At 36.1% G+C, this 21439-nt stretch overlaps 1 protein-coding gene across 10 annotated transcripts in view; it reads left to right on the top strand.

Annotated features, from left to right (window-relative positions):
- Window positions 1-21439, top strand: part of LOC124399932 (ERC protein 2) — a 214991-nt gene that overhangs the window by 95043 nt on the left and 98509 nt on the right. For all 10 annotated transcript variants that reach the window (XM_046871284.1, XM_046871283.1, XM_046871280.1 and 7 more), the window contains one exon: window positions 9486-9646. In XM_046871284.1, coding sequence (XP_046727240.1) covers window positions 9486-9646 — 161 coding nt within the window. The remainder of the gene's footprint in view (window positions 1-9485; window positions 9647-21439) is intronic.

Here is a 21439-nt window from a genome sequence, read left to right as displayed (position 1 = left end):
TATGTTCTCTCCGATGAGACTCTAAATGTCAGATTACATAATTACCAAAGTCTGTAGAGACGAAGGTGCTGAATGCCAACCCCCTAACCTTTCCAGCCACAATTATCTCTGCCTTCCTCTACTGAATGTGAAGGGAACATATTGAACTCGTGTAGGTACCAAGGTTGTGCTTGGCGTTAGCAAAAGGGCTCAGTTTTTTGCCCCCTCCTACATCTACCCAGCATCGCTGTTTGCTCTTTTGATCCGGCTGCATTAGGTTACAGCCAAGCTGTCAAGTCCAATCAACGTGCCAGGCTTGTGATGCACACAACCTGACTGTGTCACTCCCACGCCAGGGACTCAGGCTAGTGCTCCAGTTCTGTTTTTGTTTTGGTTGCACTTTTGGGCATTTTACCATGAAGTGTGTGTGAGTATGCATGTCAGCATGTGAAAGGCATGCTTTGTAGTGTATAAGAGTATAATGGTGCAGAAATATATCAGACATTTCAAATGGTTAGCAAGGTCAAATTCGTGGTTGTGTTTGCGGGTGTCATCGGGGCACTGCAGCATTGTATTGCATCATTAAGAACATTTAAGAAATAAATTAAAGTGGTTTAATGAATTGCAGACAAGTAATACACACACACACACACACACACACACACACACACACACACACACACACACACACACACTGCAGGTAAAAAGACTAGTTTCAAATGTGTACTAAATTGTAGCATTGCTAAATCTGTAGTTAAAAGATTTTATTGAAGTTCAAAGTAATATTATTAGCTCTTGAGTTCAAAAAGAATAGAAATAAAGAAAAAAAGAAAGAATGAACATGTTACATACCAAAAGGGTTTCATTTAAAGTAAGATCTAATATGTCAAAATATCCTTATTGTCTTCTGCTATCTCTTCCATTCCCATGGATTTGAATCTGACTGATTGTACATAATTCACTGTTTAATTACAGCGTTAATAATATGAACTATTTGTCCAAGCAATGGGCAAGAAATAGTATGTATCTTTAAAGCAGATTATTTAAGTCAATTTAAGGCATTAATTACGTTCAGAATAATGCAACTGATTGAGATTTTGTCAACACTCAAACTTTAGGGTGAGGCAGTTGCTGTAAAAGCATCCAAATAAAAGAATAGCATTATATAACTTGATAATAGGTAACCAAAGACCAAGGTTAAAACATTTTCTATAGCTTTAGAGGTGAGCATAATGCAGCCATGATCCACTCCTACAATTTTTTTTATTTATTTATACAATTTAACATGGCTAATATTCAAATCATTTAAGATCTAAAGATCCTGTAGATATCCACAGATTCCTATGGTGAAAATGTATCAGTTTGGCCCGTTGTCACCAGCCCAGCCATTAGTGCTGCACAAGCCAGTGCCCTCTGCCAGTCCTAAGCCCGGATAAATGGGGAGGGTTGCATTGGAAATGCATCCAGCGTAAAATGTGCCAAATCAAATTTGCAGATAACAAACCTAAGGAAAACTAGGTGAAGGAAAATGAAGTTAAATTAAGTGGTGGAGAGTGTACCTAGGAATGGGCTTGTTGGTGAAGGGAACAGAGGTGAAGAAGACAAAGAGGCATGTGGTGGAATGAGGAAGTGCAGGATAAAGAGGTTGGAGAAACAGAAGTGGGATCAACAGAGAGATGAGAAAACTAGGCAGGAATACAAGGAGATGTGGCACCAGTTTAAAACGGATGTGGCAAAAGCAAAAAAAAAAAGGCATATGAGGAGCTGTATGAGAATTCAGACACTAAGGAAGGAAAAAAGGATTTGTACCGATTGGCCAGGCAGAGGGACTGAGCTGGGAAGGAGGTGCTTAAGTTAAAGCAATAAAGGATGCAGATGGAAATGTGTTGAGTAGTGGGGAGAGTGTGTTGAGAAGATGGAAGGAGTATTTTGAGCAGTGGATGAATGAGGAAAATGAGAGAGAGAGAGAGAGAGAGAGAGAGAGAGAGAGAGAGAGAGAGAGGTGAAGGTTGGATGATGTGGAGTTGGTAAAGCAGGAAGTGGATAGGATTAGTAAGGTGGAAGTCAGAGCAGCGATTAAGAGAATTAAGGGTGGAAAGTCGGTTGGACCAGATGACATACCAGAAAAAGCGTGGAGATTAGGAGAGATGGCAGTGGAGTTTTTAACCAGATTGTTAAACAAAACTTTGGAAAGTTATAGGATGCCTGATGAATGGGGAAGGAGTGTGCTGGTACTGATCTTTAAGAATAAGGGAGATGTACAGACCTGCAGTAACTACAGGGGAATAAAGTTGATCAGTCACATCATGAAGTTATGGGAAAGAGTAGTGGAAGCCAGGCTAAGGGGAAGAGGTTACCATCTTTAAACACCATCTGGATAAGGACCATCTGTGAGGAACAGTATGGTTTAATGCCAAGGAAGACCACTGCAGACGCAATATTTGCTTTGAGAATGTTGATGGAGAAGTTTAGAGAATGTCAGAAGGAGTTGCACAGTGTGTTTGTGGATTTAGAGAAAGCATATGACAGCTAAGAGAGGAGTTGTGGTATTGTATGAGGAAGTCAGGTGTGTCAGAAAAGAATTTAAGGGTGGTGCAGGACATGTATGAGGACAGTGTGACAGCAGTGAAGTCTGCAGTAGGAACGACAGACTGGTTAAAGGTGGAGGTTGGACTGCATCAAGGATCAGCTCTGAGCCATTTATGTTTGCATTGGTGATGGACAGATTGACAGACGAGGTCAGACAGGTGTCTCCGTGGACTATGATGTTTGCAGATGATATTCTGTATTTTGGTGAAAATGTGGGGAGCATGTTGAGAAGAGCCTGGAGAGGTGGAGGTATGTGCTGGAGAGAAGAGGAATGAAAGTCAGTAGGAGAGGAGGGCAGTAAATAGGTACGGTTGCAGGGAGAAGAGGTGGAGAAACTGGATGGGTTTAGGTACCTGAGGTCAACAGTGCAAAGTAATGGAGAGTGTGTTAGATAAGTGAAGAAAAGAGTGCAGGCAGGGTGGAGTGGGTGGAGAAGAGTGTTTATAGGACTGTGGTGAGACCTACTATGTTGGTTGAAAGACAGTGGCAGAAGGTGGAGCTGGAGGTGCCAGTGCTGAAGGATTGGACAGGATTAGGAATGAATTTATTAGAGGGACAGTGCATGTAGACCTTTTGGAAACAAAGTGAGAAAGGCCCGATTGAGATGGTTTAGACATGTGCAGAGGAGGTACATGGGTTATATTGGTAGAGGAATTCTAAGGATGAAGCTGCCAGGGAGGAGGAAAAGACAATTGCCAAGAAGGATTTTTTCTTGTAGGAAATTTAAAGGGAAATCTGTAAAAAAAAAAAAAAAAGGTTTATTTAACATGTTTTTTTGTTTGTTTGTTTGTTTGTTTTTCCCAAAAAAATTGATTGGTGTTTGTGAAAAACTATTTTATATATACAGATATGCATGACAAAGCAGCCCAACAGATAAGCAGTATTGAAGACATAGAGATTTTTTCCTCACAGTGCAGTAGCACACACAAGCTATAAAAAACTCATGCCTCTTAGTGCTCATTATTTAGATAAAACAGTCAAAGTACAAATCTACATGATATAAAATATTAAGTAACATAACCAAATCAAATGTAGGTGCATAAACCACAAATATTTTCCAACCAAATTGCAATGGTTCCAAATTTCCAGCCACATATGATCACCTATATACATAATACAATTATTACAAAATGTATTTCTGATTGAAACATTGCATTTTTTTTATTTTATCATTCATTTAAATGAAGAATTAAGAGTTATGTTTATTCAAATACAAATCAAATATCTCACACAAAGCCTGACATAAGCAGTTACATTGTGATGAGTCAGTTTGTATTTTTTCTACATTTCTACTAAGTTTCATGTCTACTGTTGGGATAAATTACTGTACATCACTCTCTTTCTTGAGTGGATGCCATCCATTTTTATAATAATTTATCCACAGCGTTAATCCAGCTCACTTTATTTCCTGGTAAAATGATTTACTTTCCCTTTCTATCTTCTTAGCTTTTTATTCTGTCAAACAGTTTATAAGCGGAAATCATATTTTATGAGCTTGACGTTATTCTCTTTTCTCAGGGAAAAAACATGCTTCCAGTGTTTTTCTCTGATGCTTAACCAATTTTGTTTCTTAAATTGTTTCTTAAAGTATTAAATATGTAGTTACACTGCAATGACAAAAAGTGTTTTTTTTTAATCATAATTTTTTATTATTTTTACATTTACAATCATGTTTCTCGAAAGCAAAAACGTTCCAAGAATAAATTTGGTTTGTGTTAAATGTTTTTGCCATGTTCCACTTTTTTTCACCCAGGCTCATGTTACCCAAGATTTGGTGCAAGAGACAGCTAAGAAAATCAAAGAGCTGGAGAAAGCTCTGCGTGAAAGCATGAACGCCTCTATGCATAGAGAGATTTTGTGGGTTCAGGAGGAGCATGCACATGCTCTAGCACAGAGACAGGTACATGCACATGTGGCAGCACTATTTAGTCTAGCAGTGTTCAGAAGGCAAAAGCTTTAGGAGGTGAGCAAAAACTTTATACTGGATTAGCACCGATGCCAAATTTCCATGATCTATCATACAGTTTCCTTAGTAAATTAGATACATAGGCTTTTAATGTAGGGTCCAATTTATTAGGAACACCAGGACACATGCAGTTTGATAATCAGCAAAATGGCAGCAGTACAAAGTATACCATAATTCTGATAAAGGCAGTGACTATCTAAAGATATTCTTCAAGTTTTAACTGTCAGGTTTCTGTTAGCCTGTCCTCACTGTAGCTTTAAATTTGTGTTCCTGACAGGAGTGGACCCTGGTATGGCCTTCTGCTGTTTTAGCCCATTCACACCAAAACTTGTGTGTTCTAAAATTACTTTGCTCACCACAATTGAAAGAGTGAATATTTGAGTTACTGTAAACCCTCTACCACCATGAACAAGTCTGGCCTGTTACTCTGAGCTTTTTTATCAGCCCACAGTGGATTATTATTTTTTTGCTCTCCTGAGACTATTGAGCATGACATTTCTGGATCACCAAATACTGAAACCAATGTGTCTGACATCAGCAAGCACACCATTTTTAAAGTTACTGAGATCATACTATACTTTATTTTCTTTAATTCTGATGATTGATGTGAACAGTAACTGAAACTCTTGACCTGTATATGCATGATTTTATGCCCTGCACTGCTGCAGATTGATTGGGTGATTGAAAAATTTGCAGTTGTCCAGTTCATTATAAAGTTGATAAGTGTGCATCTTGAATACTGCTCTCTCTTTCACGACACTTTTCATTGTGTTTACAATGCAAGCTATCACTTTTTTACTAACACTATTTAAATAAGAATGAAGCAACCAAAATTGATATGCAAAACAATACACGTTTAGATCACATAAACCTCTTAACATCCAAGTAAATCATTTAAATGTATTGAAATTAAAATATTTATTTTCATTATTCTTTTTTTAAACATAATATTTAGCAAATGCTATACATTATCAGCTATAAAATACAGTAAGAATAACTAAATTATATCTGGGACTAGTTCTTGAAGTTTCAGTGGTTAGTAGGGACGTCAGCATGCATTTAAAAGCAGCCAAAAAAATGTGAAATATTAGATATTGTGAAAACTTCTTATCAAGCTTGTGTTTTACTAATCTCTCCCACACCAGCATATTTATTTCTTCTACTCTTCAGCGGACCTTTCTGTCATTCTCTCTGCCAGGATGCTGTTGCCTGCATTCAGTGCACTTTTTAGCTACAACTCGTTGCCTTTTTTTTTTAGGTTAAGAAAAGCTTTTGGTCTATGTGCATGTGTCCTTTTCTGCATTGTGCATTGTGCAGCTTCACTTCAATTTCTTTCTTTCTTTTAGTGCCAATGGATGATCTGAATGTGCTGTGGCAAAGCTGAACTTTGTACTTAACCTTAAAATGAGTGCCATTTTTAAAGGAATCAAGTTACCTGTCTTTTCTACATTTCCCACTTATAATCATACATGCCGATTAACTGGTGTAACCTCATTTTCAGCCTCTCATGTATGTACACATTAGCATGCACCACATGACAGGACCATATATCTGCATTATTAAATGCAGATACTTAATGTCTACATTAAACTTGTTTAATTATAGGTAAAACTGTTTTATTATTATTTTGACCGCTCAGGTCTAATAATAGGATGTAATGCTTGGTTGGATTAAATATTTGTGTGGGAAAGTGAGTGAGGAAAAGACATAGGGAGAGTGACAGCAAGAGAAAGAGAAAGAGAGAGAGAGAGAGAGAGAGAGAGAGAGAGAGAGAGAGAGAGAGAGAGAGTAGAAGGAGTAATTGGAGCACCCATACATCTCAACTACTCATTCCATGCACATGACATCTAAAAGAGCAAAATAAGAAAGCAAGTGCACAGTTTGTAACTACTGGCCAACCATAACGCTGTAATGTTTTTCCAGTCTGGTTTAAGCTTATGTTGGGCAGAGTGCTTCTGTCAAATAGACTGTTTCAAAGTTTATCCTCACCAACTTGCTGCATAAATCCTTTACCTTGTTTACATTCAAACAATTTGGAATCTAAAATAAAAGACACTATAATTTACAAGATCAATAAAGTAAAAGTATTCAAATCAGATTTAGAAAAGGAGACACAGGGAAAAGACAGAAATGGATACTGTTCTGTATAGAGAGAAATGAGGTTTGATACATAGAGGTTAGGTTTGGCCTGTTATTTCAGACAGCAATCCTGCTAAAGCCATCTAAAGTTGACCTTATGCCATGAACATGTTAGTCATATTTAAAAGCCTATGAAGGAAAGCCACTTCTTCCAACTTCTACAAAAGTGAATAAGCTAAAAGACCTATGTCACCTGAAAAACCTAACAAGAACTGTCTGTGCCACACTCTTTCTTTTTTTCCCCATGTTAGCAAGTTTAGTGACATTGTGCATTCATCAGATTAGCTGTATGGTTCAAATTAAAATGTTTTTATAATAATATTGTTTAATAAATAGTGTTTTTTTTTTATTCATTTAAAAAAAAGTAAATGGTTTATGAAATAAGATTTCAAGTCTGATATGTAATCCTGGAGGTACAAAGCATGAACCAGAGCTCAATAGCATGGGAGGCAATGCATTTAGATAGGTGAGCCTTGGCAAAACCTGCCTTAGCCAATGGGATACTTGGGAGTGGGCAGTGGATTATAACTGGCCAGTGAGAGAAAATGTTTAAATCTGAGCCACATTAGCATGCAAACAGGCGCTAAGAGGCTTCGAATCTTACATCCACAAAGCCACTCATTTGTCTAGAATACATTGTATTCATTATTAATGATGTCTGTGTCTGAGATAAAAAAAGAGTAACCAAAAGCTACTTTCTGTGATTTATACTGTACATACAGAGGTTATGGGATTTGCTTATCATACCAAGGGTCACACGTAGATGCTTTAAACTCTGATTTTTCATCAAGGGTATCAGATATATAGGTTTGCATAAAACAATGTACGTATGCAATTACTTTTGATAATTATTAAATTTTTTGCTTGAAAAAATATAGTATTTGAGCTTTATCATACAATCCGAAAACATGGCTCTTGTATGTCCATACGAATTGTAAAATGTAAATTGTATATCTTTCTGACATTTCACAAAGCGGCTGTATGAAAATTTAGACACAAATTTACAATTATAAATATATATCCAGTTTATTCACATTGATAACTCCATAATTAGTATCACAAAATCGGTATAAGTAGTAAGTTAGGGGCATGTAGTGAGGATTAAATACCAATTTTACACACACTGGTGTTTAGACTTCATTTATACCTACAGACTTGAGACATTTACATGTTGCACACACAGTAAAAACATTTTTTTAGTGTGAAATAAAAATTTTTTAAGAACTGGAATTGGAACTAGAATATGTTTTAAATTACATGACTTACATTTTCACAACTTTTATTTTACATTTACTCAAAATATTTTAATGCTTTATAGTCACTGGATGTAGAAAACAGTAAATGTATAAATAGTAAATGATCTAAAAAGGTTTAGCGTGCACCATTTGTCAGTACATTCTAACTGTGCTTTGTCTCACAGACAGTTGGGGTTTTCACAAAGGCCAGTCAGAACCCTGTTTATACTCAGGTTGTCCTTGTTCATTCAAAGACTGAACACATTGGCACACATTTGTCTACAGAGCATACACAATCTGAACAGTTAGGGCAAATTGTTTCATTTTCATGACTTGTCTGTAATTCATCACAGATTTGTTTCAGTTATGTCAATACTATGTAGTTCTGTCAGGTTAGAATCTCATCATGTTGTTTTTGTGTGATTTATGCACTTATATACATATTTACTCATTTGATATATGCACTATATTTTATTTTTCCTGTCAAAACAAATACATTGGTGCATTAAATGCAGTTTATGTTGCTAATGGAGATTACGTTTTATAGAAGAAGCAAACATAAAATTAGCATTCAGGCATATTTTTTAAATAAAGCAGAAATGACCTATACTAAACTATTGAAGATAAACATATGTGGATTAATGTGTCATACCATCATCTTATTATTATATTTTTTTGTGTATGAAAAGGTTCCTTGTTAAAAAACTACAGCACAGTGAAATTCTTGTCATGGTACATTCATGATCATGTTACTGTAATTATGGAGCAAAGAAGGTAAAGGGTTGATTTTTGTGTACCCCTGATATATTTATCAACTGTGTATCAACAATGTTCCTGCCAATAAAAAAAAGATGACAATGAAATAAAAAATAAATCAATCAATTACAATTGTACTTAATTTCAGATGAGTATTAGTTTTAGTGGTAAGTAAATTTTACTTGATAATATCAAGTGTGTTGTATTTGATATTACATTAACATTTACTTAAAAAAAAATTTGTGCAAATTGTCACAAGTATTTTCTCAAGTAAATTCTAAAATTTTCAGTGCAGGGTGTAGTTTGCTGGAAAACAGAGGCATATCTTAATATTGCATGATTCTGCCCTGTGACTTGAGCACATTTTTCTTACGTGATATCAGCTTCAGGATGTCTTGAATCAATCTATCTTAGAAGTAGCTGATTAATGAGGCTGGAAGCTGTATTGTGAAATAAAATAAAGTTTTCTGATAAAAATGTGGGACAACTAGGAATATTCATGCTGCAATAAGTCAGCATACTAGATTCCAGCTGCATTTTATTTCAATGCATACCAACTTCTCATATATATTTGCAAATACCTTCACATTAATCATTTTTAATAATTGTTTTTCAAATTGTCTCTTGTGTGTATATTACATTATATTACATTTAACAAAAAGGTAAAAATAACAATTATTCTACATAAATTATTTTCCCCGTTTCATATAATATGTTAAAAAAAATATTGTATGTACTAGTTGATAGCCATTTCTAATGTTTATATACTGTATGTGTTTGCTTAACATGTGGATTTGTGTTTCACTGATGTTTTGTTCCAGCTGGAAGACCTCATGGGTGCTTTGGAGAAGACAAGACAGGAACTGGATGTTACTAAGCAGCAACTGTCCTCCACTCAAAATTCTCTTGCTGAGAGAGAAAGTCACCTCAGCAGCATGGTGCAGGAGCGTCGGAAACAGCTGGAAGAAATTCTAGAAATGAAGTAAGCTCAACTTCAGTGCACTTCACTAAAAAATTAAAATGATCAGCAATGCTTCACACCTAATAAATTAGGGATACAAATTTAATAATTTGCAAATTCTTTGGGAAGTAAATTAATCCAGACCAGAGTGATATGATGTTGACACACTGATGTAGGTTTATTTTCAATAACAGAATTGATTGAAGTGCTTTACCTGCTGTTTCCCAGGCTGTCAATGTTTTACTAAAGCAGATTGATGAACTTAGTAAATGCCAACTATAGGGCTGACATAACACTATTTAATGCAGAAACTTGTTGTGTAGTCACCATTATCTTCATCTTCCAATAAAAATACTAAACACTATATACTAGATAGGAAAGCGCCAGCACAATGTTGCTTGGCAATCAGGTTTGGTTATGGATTAATAACTTTAAGATAGGTAGTCCCAGTACTTTTTTAACTAAACCAATTGAATCGCTGTGAGAAAGAGAAATGACTGAATAGATCCAACTACACAGAGTGAATCAAACATGGTGTGTGTTTTGTAGTTTGTCTGCGATGTGAGCTGCTTAAATGAACAAAATTTACCGCAGAACAAATCCCACGGTGCTGCAGTAGTGTAAAATGTTCCAGACATTTTGACTGACAAACAAAATGTCAAATTAAACAATGGATGTTTTAAACTAGTCATTTCTATAATTGCATAATATGCTCAACATACAGTGAGAAAAATAAGTATTTAACCACCCTGCTATTTTGCAAGTTCTCCCACTTAGAAATCATGGAGGGGTCTGAAATTGTCATTGTAGGTGCATGTCCACTGTGAGAGACATAATCTAAAAAAAAAAATCCAGAAATCACAATATATGATTTTTAAACTATTTATTTGTATGAAACAGCTGCAAATAAGTATTTGAACACCTGTCTATCAGCTAGAATTCTGACCCTCAAAGACCTGTTAGTCTGCCTTTAAAATGTCCACCTCCACTACATTTATTATCCTAAATTAGATGCACCTGTTTGAGGTCGTGAGCTGCATAAAGACACCTGTCCACCCCATACAATCAGTAAGAATCCAACTTCTAACATGGCCAAGAACAAAGAGCTGTCCAAAGACACTAGAGACAAAATTGTACACCTTCACAAGGCTGGAAAGAGCTACGGGGAAATTGCCAAGCAGCTTGTTGAAAAAAGGTCCACTGTTGGAGCAATCATTAGAAAATGGAAGTAGCTAAACATGACTGTCAATCTCCTCGGACTGGGGCTCCATGCAAGATCTCACCTCGTGGGGTCTCAATGATCCTAAGGAAGGTAAGAAATCAGCCCAGAACTACACGGGAGGAGCTGGTCAATGACCTGAAAAGAGCTGGGACCACCGTTTCCAAGGTTACTGTTGGTAATACACTAAGACGTCATGGTTTGAAATCATGCATAGCACGAAAGGTTCCCCTGCTTAAACCAGCACATGTCCAGGCACGTCTTAAGTTTGCCAATGACCATTTGGATGATCCAGAGGAGTCATGGGAGAAAGTCATGTGGTCAGATGAGACCAAAATAGAACTTTTGGGTCATAATTCCACTAAACGTGTTTGGAGGAAGAAGAATGATGAGTACCATCCCAAGAACACCATCCCTACTGTGAAGCATGGGGTGGTAGCATCATGCTTTGGGGTGTTTTTCTGCACATGGGACAGGGCGACTGCACTGTATTAAGGAGAGGATGACCGGGGCCATGTATTGCGAGATTTTGGGGAACAACCTCCTTCCCTCAGTTAGAGCATTGAAGATGGGTTGAGGCTGGGTCTTCCAACATGACAATGACCCGAAGCACACGGCCAGGATAACCAAGGAGTGGCTCTGTAAAAAGCATATCAAGGTTCTGGTGTGGCCTAGCCAGTCTCCAGACCTAAACCCAATAGAGAATCTTTGGAGGGAGCTCAAACTCCGTGTTTCTCAGAGACAGGCCAGAAACCTGACTGATCTAGAGAAGATCTGTGTGGAGGAGTGGGCCAAAATCCCTCCTGCAGTGTGTGCAAACCTGGTGAAAAACTAAAGGAAACATTTGACCTCTGTAATTGCAAACAAAGGCTACTGTACCAAATATTAACATTGAATTTCTCAGGTGTTCATATACTTATTTGCAGCTGTATCATACAAAAAAAATAGTTTAAAAATCATACATTGTGATTTCTGGGTTTTTTTTTTAGATTATGTCTCTCACAGTGGACATGCACCTACGATGACAAATAGCAGGGTGTTCAAATACTTATTTTCCTCACTGTATGTCCATGTTCTCTGTAGTCAGGTGATTTTATTATGCAAACCTGGAACATGTTTATTTGCATTTTTCAGACCATAGACAAGCAGTAGTCTTAAAGCATCTGTATGCTCTGTGTGTTATGTGCTTTACCCAGGTAAAACATCACCATATTAAAATAATTAACCAAAGGTTCTAGAAAAAATACAGAACTTTAATTTAACCACCTAAAACATTTTAACCATGATAATCATCAGTGTGAGTAATAACCATTTAAGTTAATTAAGTTAAGCATTACTGACTTTAAGGTATAGTAATTTCCGGACTATTAAGCGCACCCAAACACAAGCCGCACCCACTGAATTTGACAAAGATTTTTATTTTGAACATAAATAAGCCACACCTGTTTATAAGCCGCAGGTGCCTACATTGAAACTAATGAACTTTACACAGGCTTTAACGAAAAACAGTGCCTGTTACACGGCTTGTATCTAAACAGTAGCCTACCAAGAAAGTCATTGTTCACTGTTTTCCTCCTTCCTTTCACAACAATTTCTCCCGGGAGTTTTTCTTTCGGCATCGTCATGCGTTTAAAAATCACCATTGGTGAATCTTTTCTCCCGATGCCGTGCAGCTCAGAACACAGGTGAAGTGCGTTTTTTCATGCCCGGTTGTTTTCAGCGTGACGAATGACTTAAATTTTCTGTTGACAGTCCGAGTGAGTGGCAGGTCAAATGTCAGAGGAACCTCATCCATATTAATGATGTGGCTCCCAAATCAGTGGGAGCGCATCTGATTTAATATAAAGTGTTTCATTGGTTCACCTGAACCTGTTTGGCAATTTCGTTGGTCTAATGTTAGGGGGCTCAGTTTTTGGGCTTGAAGCTTGTGAAACCGGGGAAAACCCAGGAAAAATCCATAAATTATAAGCTTCATTGTTTAAGCCGCAGGGTTCAAAGCGTGGGAAAAAAGTAGCGGCTTATAGTCCAGTAAATAAGGAAAAAACCTAATTTGATTGAGAGTTTGAATTCATAAGTATTACAAGAAAATGGTGAGAAAACCAACAAATTTACAGCGAACAAGCAGACAGGAAGTCTAATGCAAATGGGTTAGTAACTCAAGTAACACTCTTTGCAATATGTTCACTTTTGCAATATTGGAAACTTCAGGGAAAAATAGATGTAAATGTCAATCAAAGATAAAATTAAATCATAGCGGTCTGTAAAGATATTGTCTGTGTAGAATACAAACACGTCAAGTGTGTGTGCACTTGTTTTTGTGTGGCTGTTTTTGACACATGTGATGGGTGGTTAGGAATATATGTGTGGATCATGTACCCTCTATAGTTGATTGACATTATACATTTACAGTAACTTTCTCTTTCAGTATATTTTACTACACATTATTGTGTGAATGTGTGTGTGTGTGTTTAAATGTGTCAGTGGTGGGTGTATATTTGTCTGTGGATGTTGTTCTGGTTGAAACCCTTTACACTGTAAAATTTCGAAGTGTCCTTAAATAAAAAACACAGGCTTTGCTGAACTTACATCTGTGGAATACAAACCTTTAACATAAAGGTCTATAAAGGTCTCATTACTCCCAAACTTAAGAGTGTTATAAAGTAAGCTATGAAACTGAGAAGATTCATGGAAAAACTACAATTATTTGCTTTCATCAGGTTCTAAGAGTTGTAAGGATGCAGGAAATCTCTGTCTAAAACTCTGTCTAATTCTGTCTATTTAGCAGGAGTAAGTGCTATGTATATATTAATTTATTTTTAGTGAGAATGTGTGAGTGTGGTGATCCCAAAAAGAAAACTTTTGTAACACAAACACTTAACAAAAGGACAGTAAAAGGCACACATGTAGTGCATTACTGAATACACTGTAATTTAGACAATCGAATATAAATATGTAAATAAAATGACTAAAGCTTAAATTTGTGGAGATAACGTGGAGTCAGATTTTTTGGAGGATAATCAGAGCCTCTAGATCTTTTGTTTTCTATTGAGGTACCAGCCAGCTCAGGATTGACCATTAAATTCTGAATGATGGAACAACAGGAGGATGGTGATTCCAACCCCTAGCAACAAGAGGTGTCAGCCAACACACTTTAAAGAAACAATCTACCACAACCACTATGTTCATATTCACCTCTGGGGAGTTTGTGACTAAATCTACTGACAGAGGAATGTAATGCCTTTGAGGTATGGGTATACGCTGACGTTTGCCAGCTGGAAGCTATCTGAGAATCTTGGATTGGGTACACATTGAATAGAACACCATAAACTTCTGAATGTCAGCATGAAGCCTAGGCCACCAATAGCAAGCCAATAATTAATAGAAGAGCAACCAGCCAGGTGGGCTTGATTATGGGTTGCATAATCAAACAATGCATCTGTTTTGCTGTTATTACTTCCAGGTCTGTAAGATACTTTGAACTTAAATGTGGTGAAGAAGAGAGCCCACCTGGCTTGGCAACAAAAGCTGTTGAACTCTCCTAATCTGTTCTTGGTTCCAATGATTGATGTAAAGAGCAAAAAGATGGAGGCCCCTTACAGCCAATGCCTCCACACTTGAATGGCTATTCCCTATTCTGCACATCAAACTGTAATTAATCTATGCAGAGTAAAGTTTCTTTGAAAAGAACGCAGTAGAATAGAAGTTTGGGGGGACTCCTTGCTGCTGGGACTGGATGCCACCATGCTGATTTCAGTGGCTATTAGAGCACATTAGAGAACATTCAAAAGGCATGGAATACTTTCATATGTACATGAAGCTTGTGTGCTAGAACCCTGGTCAAAGAGTACTAGGACAGAAGCCATGCTAAGATATTGGCAGGGCTATTGGAGATCACAAAGTACTTGTAGTATAAAACATACGAAGGCTGGCTTTTATAGAAGGTTAATAACCGTTGCATGGTCATAGTCCTCCATCTTTTTTCTACACAGAGAAGAATCATGCAAAAGGTGGAGACCCGGATGGATGGATAAAACTTTGCCTTTGGGTCATTTCAATGTATTTAGTCATTGCACCATGCATGAAGGGATGACTCCAAAGTGCAAAGTGCACTTAAATTCGTATGGAGACTGGGTTTTCCAGATTTGAGTAGTGTGGTCTCTTTTCACAAAGATGATTGATCAGACTTGTTTCTGCTAGCACATATAATTATGTGTGATTTTTCTCCTGCAGTATTCTTTAATAAGCAGGAATCAGGGCCTATTGATATCATTGTTCATTGCAAATGTATTGAAGATGGACATGTGTTCAACAGCTGGCCTGTTGCCAGTTTCTCTCAAGTGCCTTAACCTATAATGGTTGAACAAATACCTCCTTGAACAAGAAAGTGAACTACTTATAGCACATCTTGCCTTCATCTGTACTTCCCAGATTGTGCCTGTCCATTTCTTTAAACTCCTTGTTAACAGAAGGTAAATCATCACTGGTAAAACTGGAATGATTGTGTATAATGTACTGAATGTTGAATACTGTATGAGAAATCTTCTGTAGTAACTGGACTTGCTTTCAGATAATTTAGGTATAAATATTTTGGAGTATCAGGTAGTATCAGGGGTTCAGCATACCTCACTAGTGTTTACAGTGTTTGAAACAAGTTTTGCAGCATTTCAGTGATGTGTTGGTTTGGTTGTTGTAGCTGACTGCATTGCTCACTACATTCAATGCATCTTATGGCAGAGCGTTCTTTAACACTCCAGGGCACTGAAAGACACCCAAGCAGTCATTTATTGAACACACAGAATTATTATATATATATATATATATATATATATATATATATATATATATATATATATATATATATATATATATATATATATATATATATATATATATATATATATATATATATATATATATATATATATATATATATATATATATAGTGTGTTCAATAAATGACTGCTTGAGTGTCTTTGAGTGTTAAAGAACGCTCTGCCATAAGATGCATTGATGTACATTTATACATATATACATAAATATATACATGTAATATATCTTTTAAATATGCATTTTATATATATATATATATATATATATATATATATATATATATATATATATATATATATATATATATATATATGTATTATTTTGTCATTTATAAACTCTCCAAAATGTGTATTGAGGCCATAAGTGTTAATCAATCATTTTAATGGCATCATGGAGTTTAGCGTAATGAGGTCCATCTATTTAAAAGGAAGGTATTCTGGTACTTATATCTTTTTTTTGGTATGCATATTACATATCTTAAATAATCATATTAATTGATAGGGGCATGGTTACACAACTTTGAGTTCTATCCAGAGCTTCGGGTGGAGCTTTATATGTTCTCATAGGTCTCTGAACATCGCCCAAAACAAAAACAAAACCAGGTAGACAAATTAATAAGAACTTGTTAGTAATTGTTTTTTATACTGCCTTTAAACTTTGAAATAAAGTTCTGAAAAATATTAAATTCTGTAGGCATTTTAAATATCCAATTAAAACATACATGTTTATCTAGGTGTGTTCATTGCTCTTCAAAAGAATTTGTTCTTATAATAATTCTGAATAATTCCTGTGATTTATAAATAGCAGGATGATGTTCTTCTTTCACTGTATTTTAATACATGAGAAATTGTTCTAACATTTCAGAGAGAGTAAGTGAAGGAAAGAGAGCATGCTCTCCTGTGAGTGACAGGCTAGTGGAGCTGCCCTCACAAAGCTCCCCTTAATTCAGATAGACAACCAATTTACATCTAAGTGGATTCAGATGGCAAAGCCAAGGGCGCCCTTGTCTCCAACTGTGCCCTCTCTCCTGATTTCTCTCTCTCTCTCTCTCTCTCTCTCTCTCTCTCTCTCTTCACCCCCTCTCTTATATTCCTTGAACAGTACGACAGTGTTTGAGGTTGTGGTATTTGGATAGTTTTTTTGAGGATTGAGACACTAATTTGAGTGAGTGCTTCGATCCCAAAAGCAGTTTTGGCCTTTTAGCTGAAAGTAAAGAAGTCTGGGAGAAATACAGCTGGAAAAGACCGCCAAAACAGGTCACATGACTCTCAAGGGGAGAGCAGTTGAGCCATGTTATTGGTGTCTCTTCATGGGGTGGGGTGGTGTGGGGTGGGGGTGGTCTATGTGCATTTAACCCGGAATTTTGTTCAATTATATGAGCATGTATCATTGTTTATCACAATAGTAAGGTGACAGATCTTAATAACTGCTTGAACATGCACTTTTAATTTTACCCAAATGTCATGTTGTGTAAAAGCTATACGTTCTTGCACACAATCACAGTCAAGAAACCCAGAAAATCCTGTCTTCTTTCCTGCCTTTTGAAATCTTAAGGATTTTTGCAGTAGCTCTGTTTGACTTTGTAGTAAGCCGCTGTATTGCCAAACTTTCTTTAATCTTTCTTTACATCTCATCAAACTTCTCTTTCAATTTGACAAACATTGATATGATCATGAAATCATTATATAAATATAAAAATATACATGTATTTGTTATACTGTATACTAGTAGACCTGTTGACATCATTTTAACTATTTATTTTCTGACTTCAAGGAACTCCAATTCACAGAATCTTACACCACCAGTCATCCTTTGTCAAGCTGTGCCACATTTAATCATGCACACATTTCACGCATTGACCTTTATTACTTTTTACATACAGTATCTTTACTATGTTTGCTAGGAATTAATGACTTAAACTTGGTTACATAGAGAGGCACGCAAATGTCTGGGCCCAAATATGCATAAAATTTACTTTGTAAATAAGTCATGTTATGTATTGATAATATTAATACATTATATTAATGTAAATAATTCATATTATGTATTATTATTCATGTACTGTATGTCATACCCAGAAATCTTTATTAAAAGAAAACCCTGTTACCTGACTTAAACACTTGAGTGTTTGTTATGGTGAAATCAGTCTGAATTGGCATTGTAATGATATTGCTTTAGGGACAAGGGATTTGGTGGCTGACGACCTCTATGGTAGATAATTACTCCTTTAATTATTGTCTATATTTATGACTCCAAAAAAAAACCCCACACAAATTAGGATTCTGAAGAGCAAGTTGGATCACCAATATTTTTGAGTTCTTTGTAGCTGTTTGTTGGACTGGTGAAAAGAAAAACACTTGTCAGACGCAACCATGGATTTTGAGCAGTGGGCAGTGGAAGGAGTTTACTGGCAGGAAGGGTTCAGGAACAAGTGAACCATGATGTAAGATAATCTGTGATTATTTTGTTTCAACAATATTTAATTTTAAGCAACTGTTTTCCGAACAGCAGTATGTTAGTACAGTGGAGGAAACAATTATTTGATCCCCCTTTGAGCCCCTTACAAAGAAATAAACAGTCTAGAATTTTTATGGTAGCTTTATCTCAACTGACCACATCACATCCTCCTAAGCCTTCTCTGAATCATCCAGGTGTTCATTGGCAAACTTCAGACAGGCCTGTTCATGTACATTCTTGAGCAGAAGGACCTTGGTGTGTTACCAGTGGTTTTCTTGGTGACTGTGGCCTCAGCTCCTTTGAGTTCATTGACAAGCTCCTCCCATGTAATTCTGCCCTGATCGCTAGGGTGATTGACTTATCTTGTATTTCTATCATTTTCGAATTATCGCGCCGACAGTGGTCTCTTTCTCACCAAGCTTTTTGCTGCTGGTCTTGTAGCCCATTCTACCCTTGTGCAGGTCTACTACATTGTCCCTGACATCCTTTGACAGTCCTTTGGTCTTGCCCATGGTGGTGAAAAGGTTTAAATGGAAGAGTTTGATTCTATGACGAATGTCTTTTATACACATAATGATATAATTAAAGGGACAGGACTTATATGGGTGTGTGGGAGTCAGAATTCTTGTTGGTTGGTAGGGGATCAAGTACTTATTTCACGCAATTAAATACAAATAAATGTATATATAATATTAATTATAAAAATATTCATATTTAATATTATTATAATATGATAATAATTATAATAGATTTTTTTATTATAAATAATAATAATTCCAAATTGAAAGAAATACAAGATAAGTCAATCGCCCTCGCTCTGGCGCTGCATGCTAAATCTCACCTGGGGTAAGAATGATTTCGAGATAAGTAATAATTCAGCCCAGAATTACACAGTAGGTGCTTGTCAATAATAAATAATTATATTCTTTCTCTCTGTTAAAATGAACCACCCATAAAATTCAATGTGTTCCTCATTGTTTTGCTTGGTTCTTCCAATATTGTCATTTTTTTTGCTCAAGTCCAGGTTATGGTTTTCTTGTTTAAGTTTCATGTAAATTAGTGTTTGCAGTTTGAATTAAATTTTCAATCTGATGCACTCATATTACATGACAGAAAGCCAGACCTTTAAAATGGATATAACAAAAATGTATTTATCCAAGCATGAGACAATCCTAGAGAGGAATTGCAAACTTTGAGAGTAACAGGCTAGAAGTTGCTTGGTGATGATCACCCTTTAACCATATCCCATTCTCCCTCCTCTGTCGCTCTGCCTTCCTGTCTGAGGAGGCCACACTGCCTCCCTGCTGGCTTTAGGACATCGCTTTGTCACAACGCTTAGCTCAGGATGCTGGTCCCTCACTTGAACAGCCTAAGGACCTTGTCTTTAATCTTGCTTTCCCTTAAGCTCAGTGGCAGATGTTGCTCCCAAAGGATGCATGCAGTTCTGAAGATAACGCCTTTGGTTGCCCAGGCTAGTACTTTGTTCTTAGTGGCAAGAACAGATTGCTCAAAAAGTGAGAAATATTTTGTACCTGCTGTGCACTCAATACTTTGAATGAGATACTTGATCAAACCAAAAGTTCTGATAGTGAATGAATCAAGTCTAAATGAATCAAGCGGGTATTGATGCAAGAGTAAATGAATGACCATTAGACGATAATTCTGGTGGTTTATGTTGCTACATGTATGACAATCAGAGAGTGACAGTAAACTTGGGTGAGTGTAACTATATTTGAAGTGTTTTCTAAATGTTATACATGTTTAAAGGTTTTTCCGAGGTGCAGTAGAGAACATGTTTACATTTACTGCATTTGGCCTTATCCAGAGCAACTTTGAGAATGAACTTATTTATACAACTGAGCACTTGAGGGTTAAAGGTCTTGCTTTAAGTGCCCAACAGTAGCAACTTGGTGGTGCTGAGATTAAAACTCACAACCTTTCGATCAGATTATGTCTTAACCACTGAGCTACATGTCACTTGTGACAGTGACTTGTCCAAGGGGTCAATAGACACACAAACCCTTTATTCTTTGTGACATCTATATTCTGTTGAGCTTAGCATGATTAAACTTCATGTGTTTCGGGTTTTTATTGCTGCAGGGCAGACTTGGTATTGAAGCACTTTGTTTTCTTTGCTGTAACAATTAAAAAATTATAAGTCTGATATTCTTCGGAGTCAGGCAGTGATTGCAACATGCCACGCCAGTGAGGACACTGGTTAAAAAAGCAATAATTACTGCTGGAGTTGCACTTCACTGAAAGACAAAGGAAGGACTGAGTAGTAGTTGTAATTACTTTGATAGATCCTACTCATAGAATAATTAACTACCATTATGTATAAGAAGTTTGACATTAGCTTATAAGCTAATATTGTTTTTTTTAATTTAGGTGCAAACTCCAGAACTTTCAACCTTAAAATATTGGTTAAGTTAATTTTCAACCACATTTGAAGAAAAATTAATTGGATAAGAATTTTAATTGATGAAGATTACAGAATAATTGTAGACAACTTGTTTTTTTGTTTTTCCTGTGGAAAGAGTCCAAGTTTTATACACTAAGAATAAATGTAAAAAAAACCTCTTTCCTGCAGATATCCACCTTCTTCCTTTGCTTACTTCATTATTCTTTTTTGGCTTTTTGGCAAAAGCCATTTGTCAAATGGAAAAGACCTTCATTTACAGAAGATCTGGAAAGAAACCCAAAACCATAATGGCTTCACTGAAACCATGTAATAGATTGATAAATTCCTTAGTGAAGAGATCGTGTACAGTTTCCATTTCTCTCCATCTCCTATCATACATCTGATCCTCTGCCTTAGTCTGCGTGACATATGCACTAAGACGCAGAGAGAGAGAGAGACACACACACACACACACATACATATCATGTACATAAAGACATATATATATATATATATATATATATATATATATATATATATATATATATATATATATATATATACACACACACAATGTAAGGGATAAAGACTTGTATCACTAAACCCTTCTAGATATTTCTAGGGCTTACCATATGGTATAATATTGTATAAATTCTGTGTATGTATGTATTTTTCAATGAAATATGTATTATACTGTTAGAGGACAAAGGTTGATTGATGTCACCTATAAGATTTCTTTTCTGATAATAATTTTATTTCTCTATTTTTAAACGTTTTCTCCTTTTAGTTATTTAAAGAACCAATAATGGAACATTTGTTTGTTGCTTAGTTTAAATTAAAGAGCATCAGGTGCCTCAGGGTAATTGTAAGAGTAAATTTGCATTCATGTTTAGAAAAAGAAAATTTG

This window comes from Silurus meridionalis, chromosome 17, assembly GCF_014805685.1.
Source record: "Silurus meridionalis isolate SWU-2019-XX chromosome 17, ASM1480568v1, whole genome shotgun sequence".
Classification (NCBI taxonomy): Eukaryota; Metazoa; Chordata; class Actinopteri; order Siluriformes; family Siluridae; genus Silurus; species Silurus meridionalis.
Note: the sequence above shows the minus strand (reverse complement) of the source record. Positions and strands in the feature narration are given on the sequence as shown.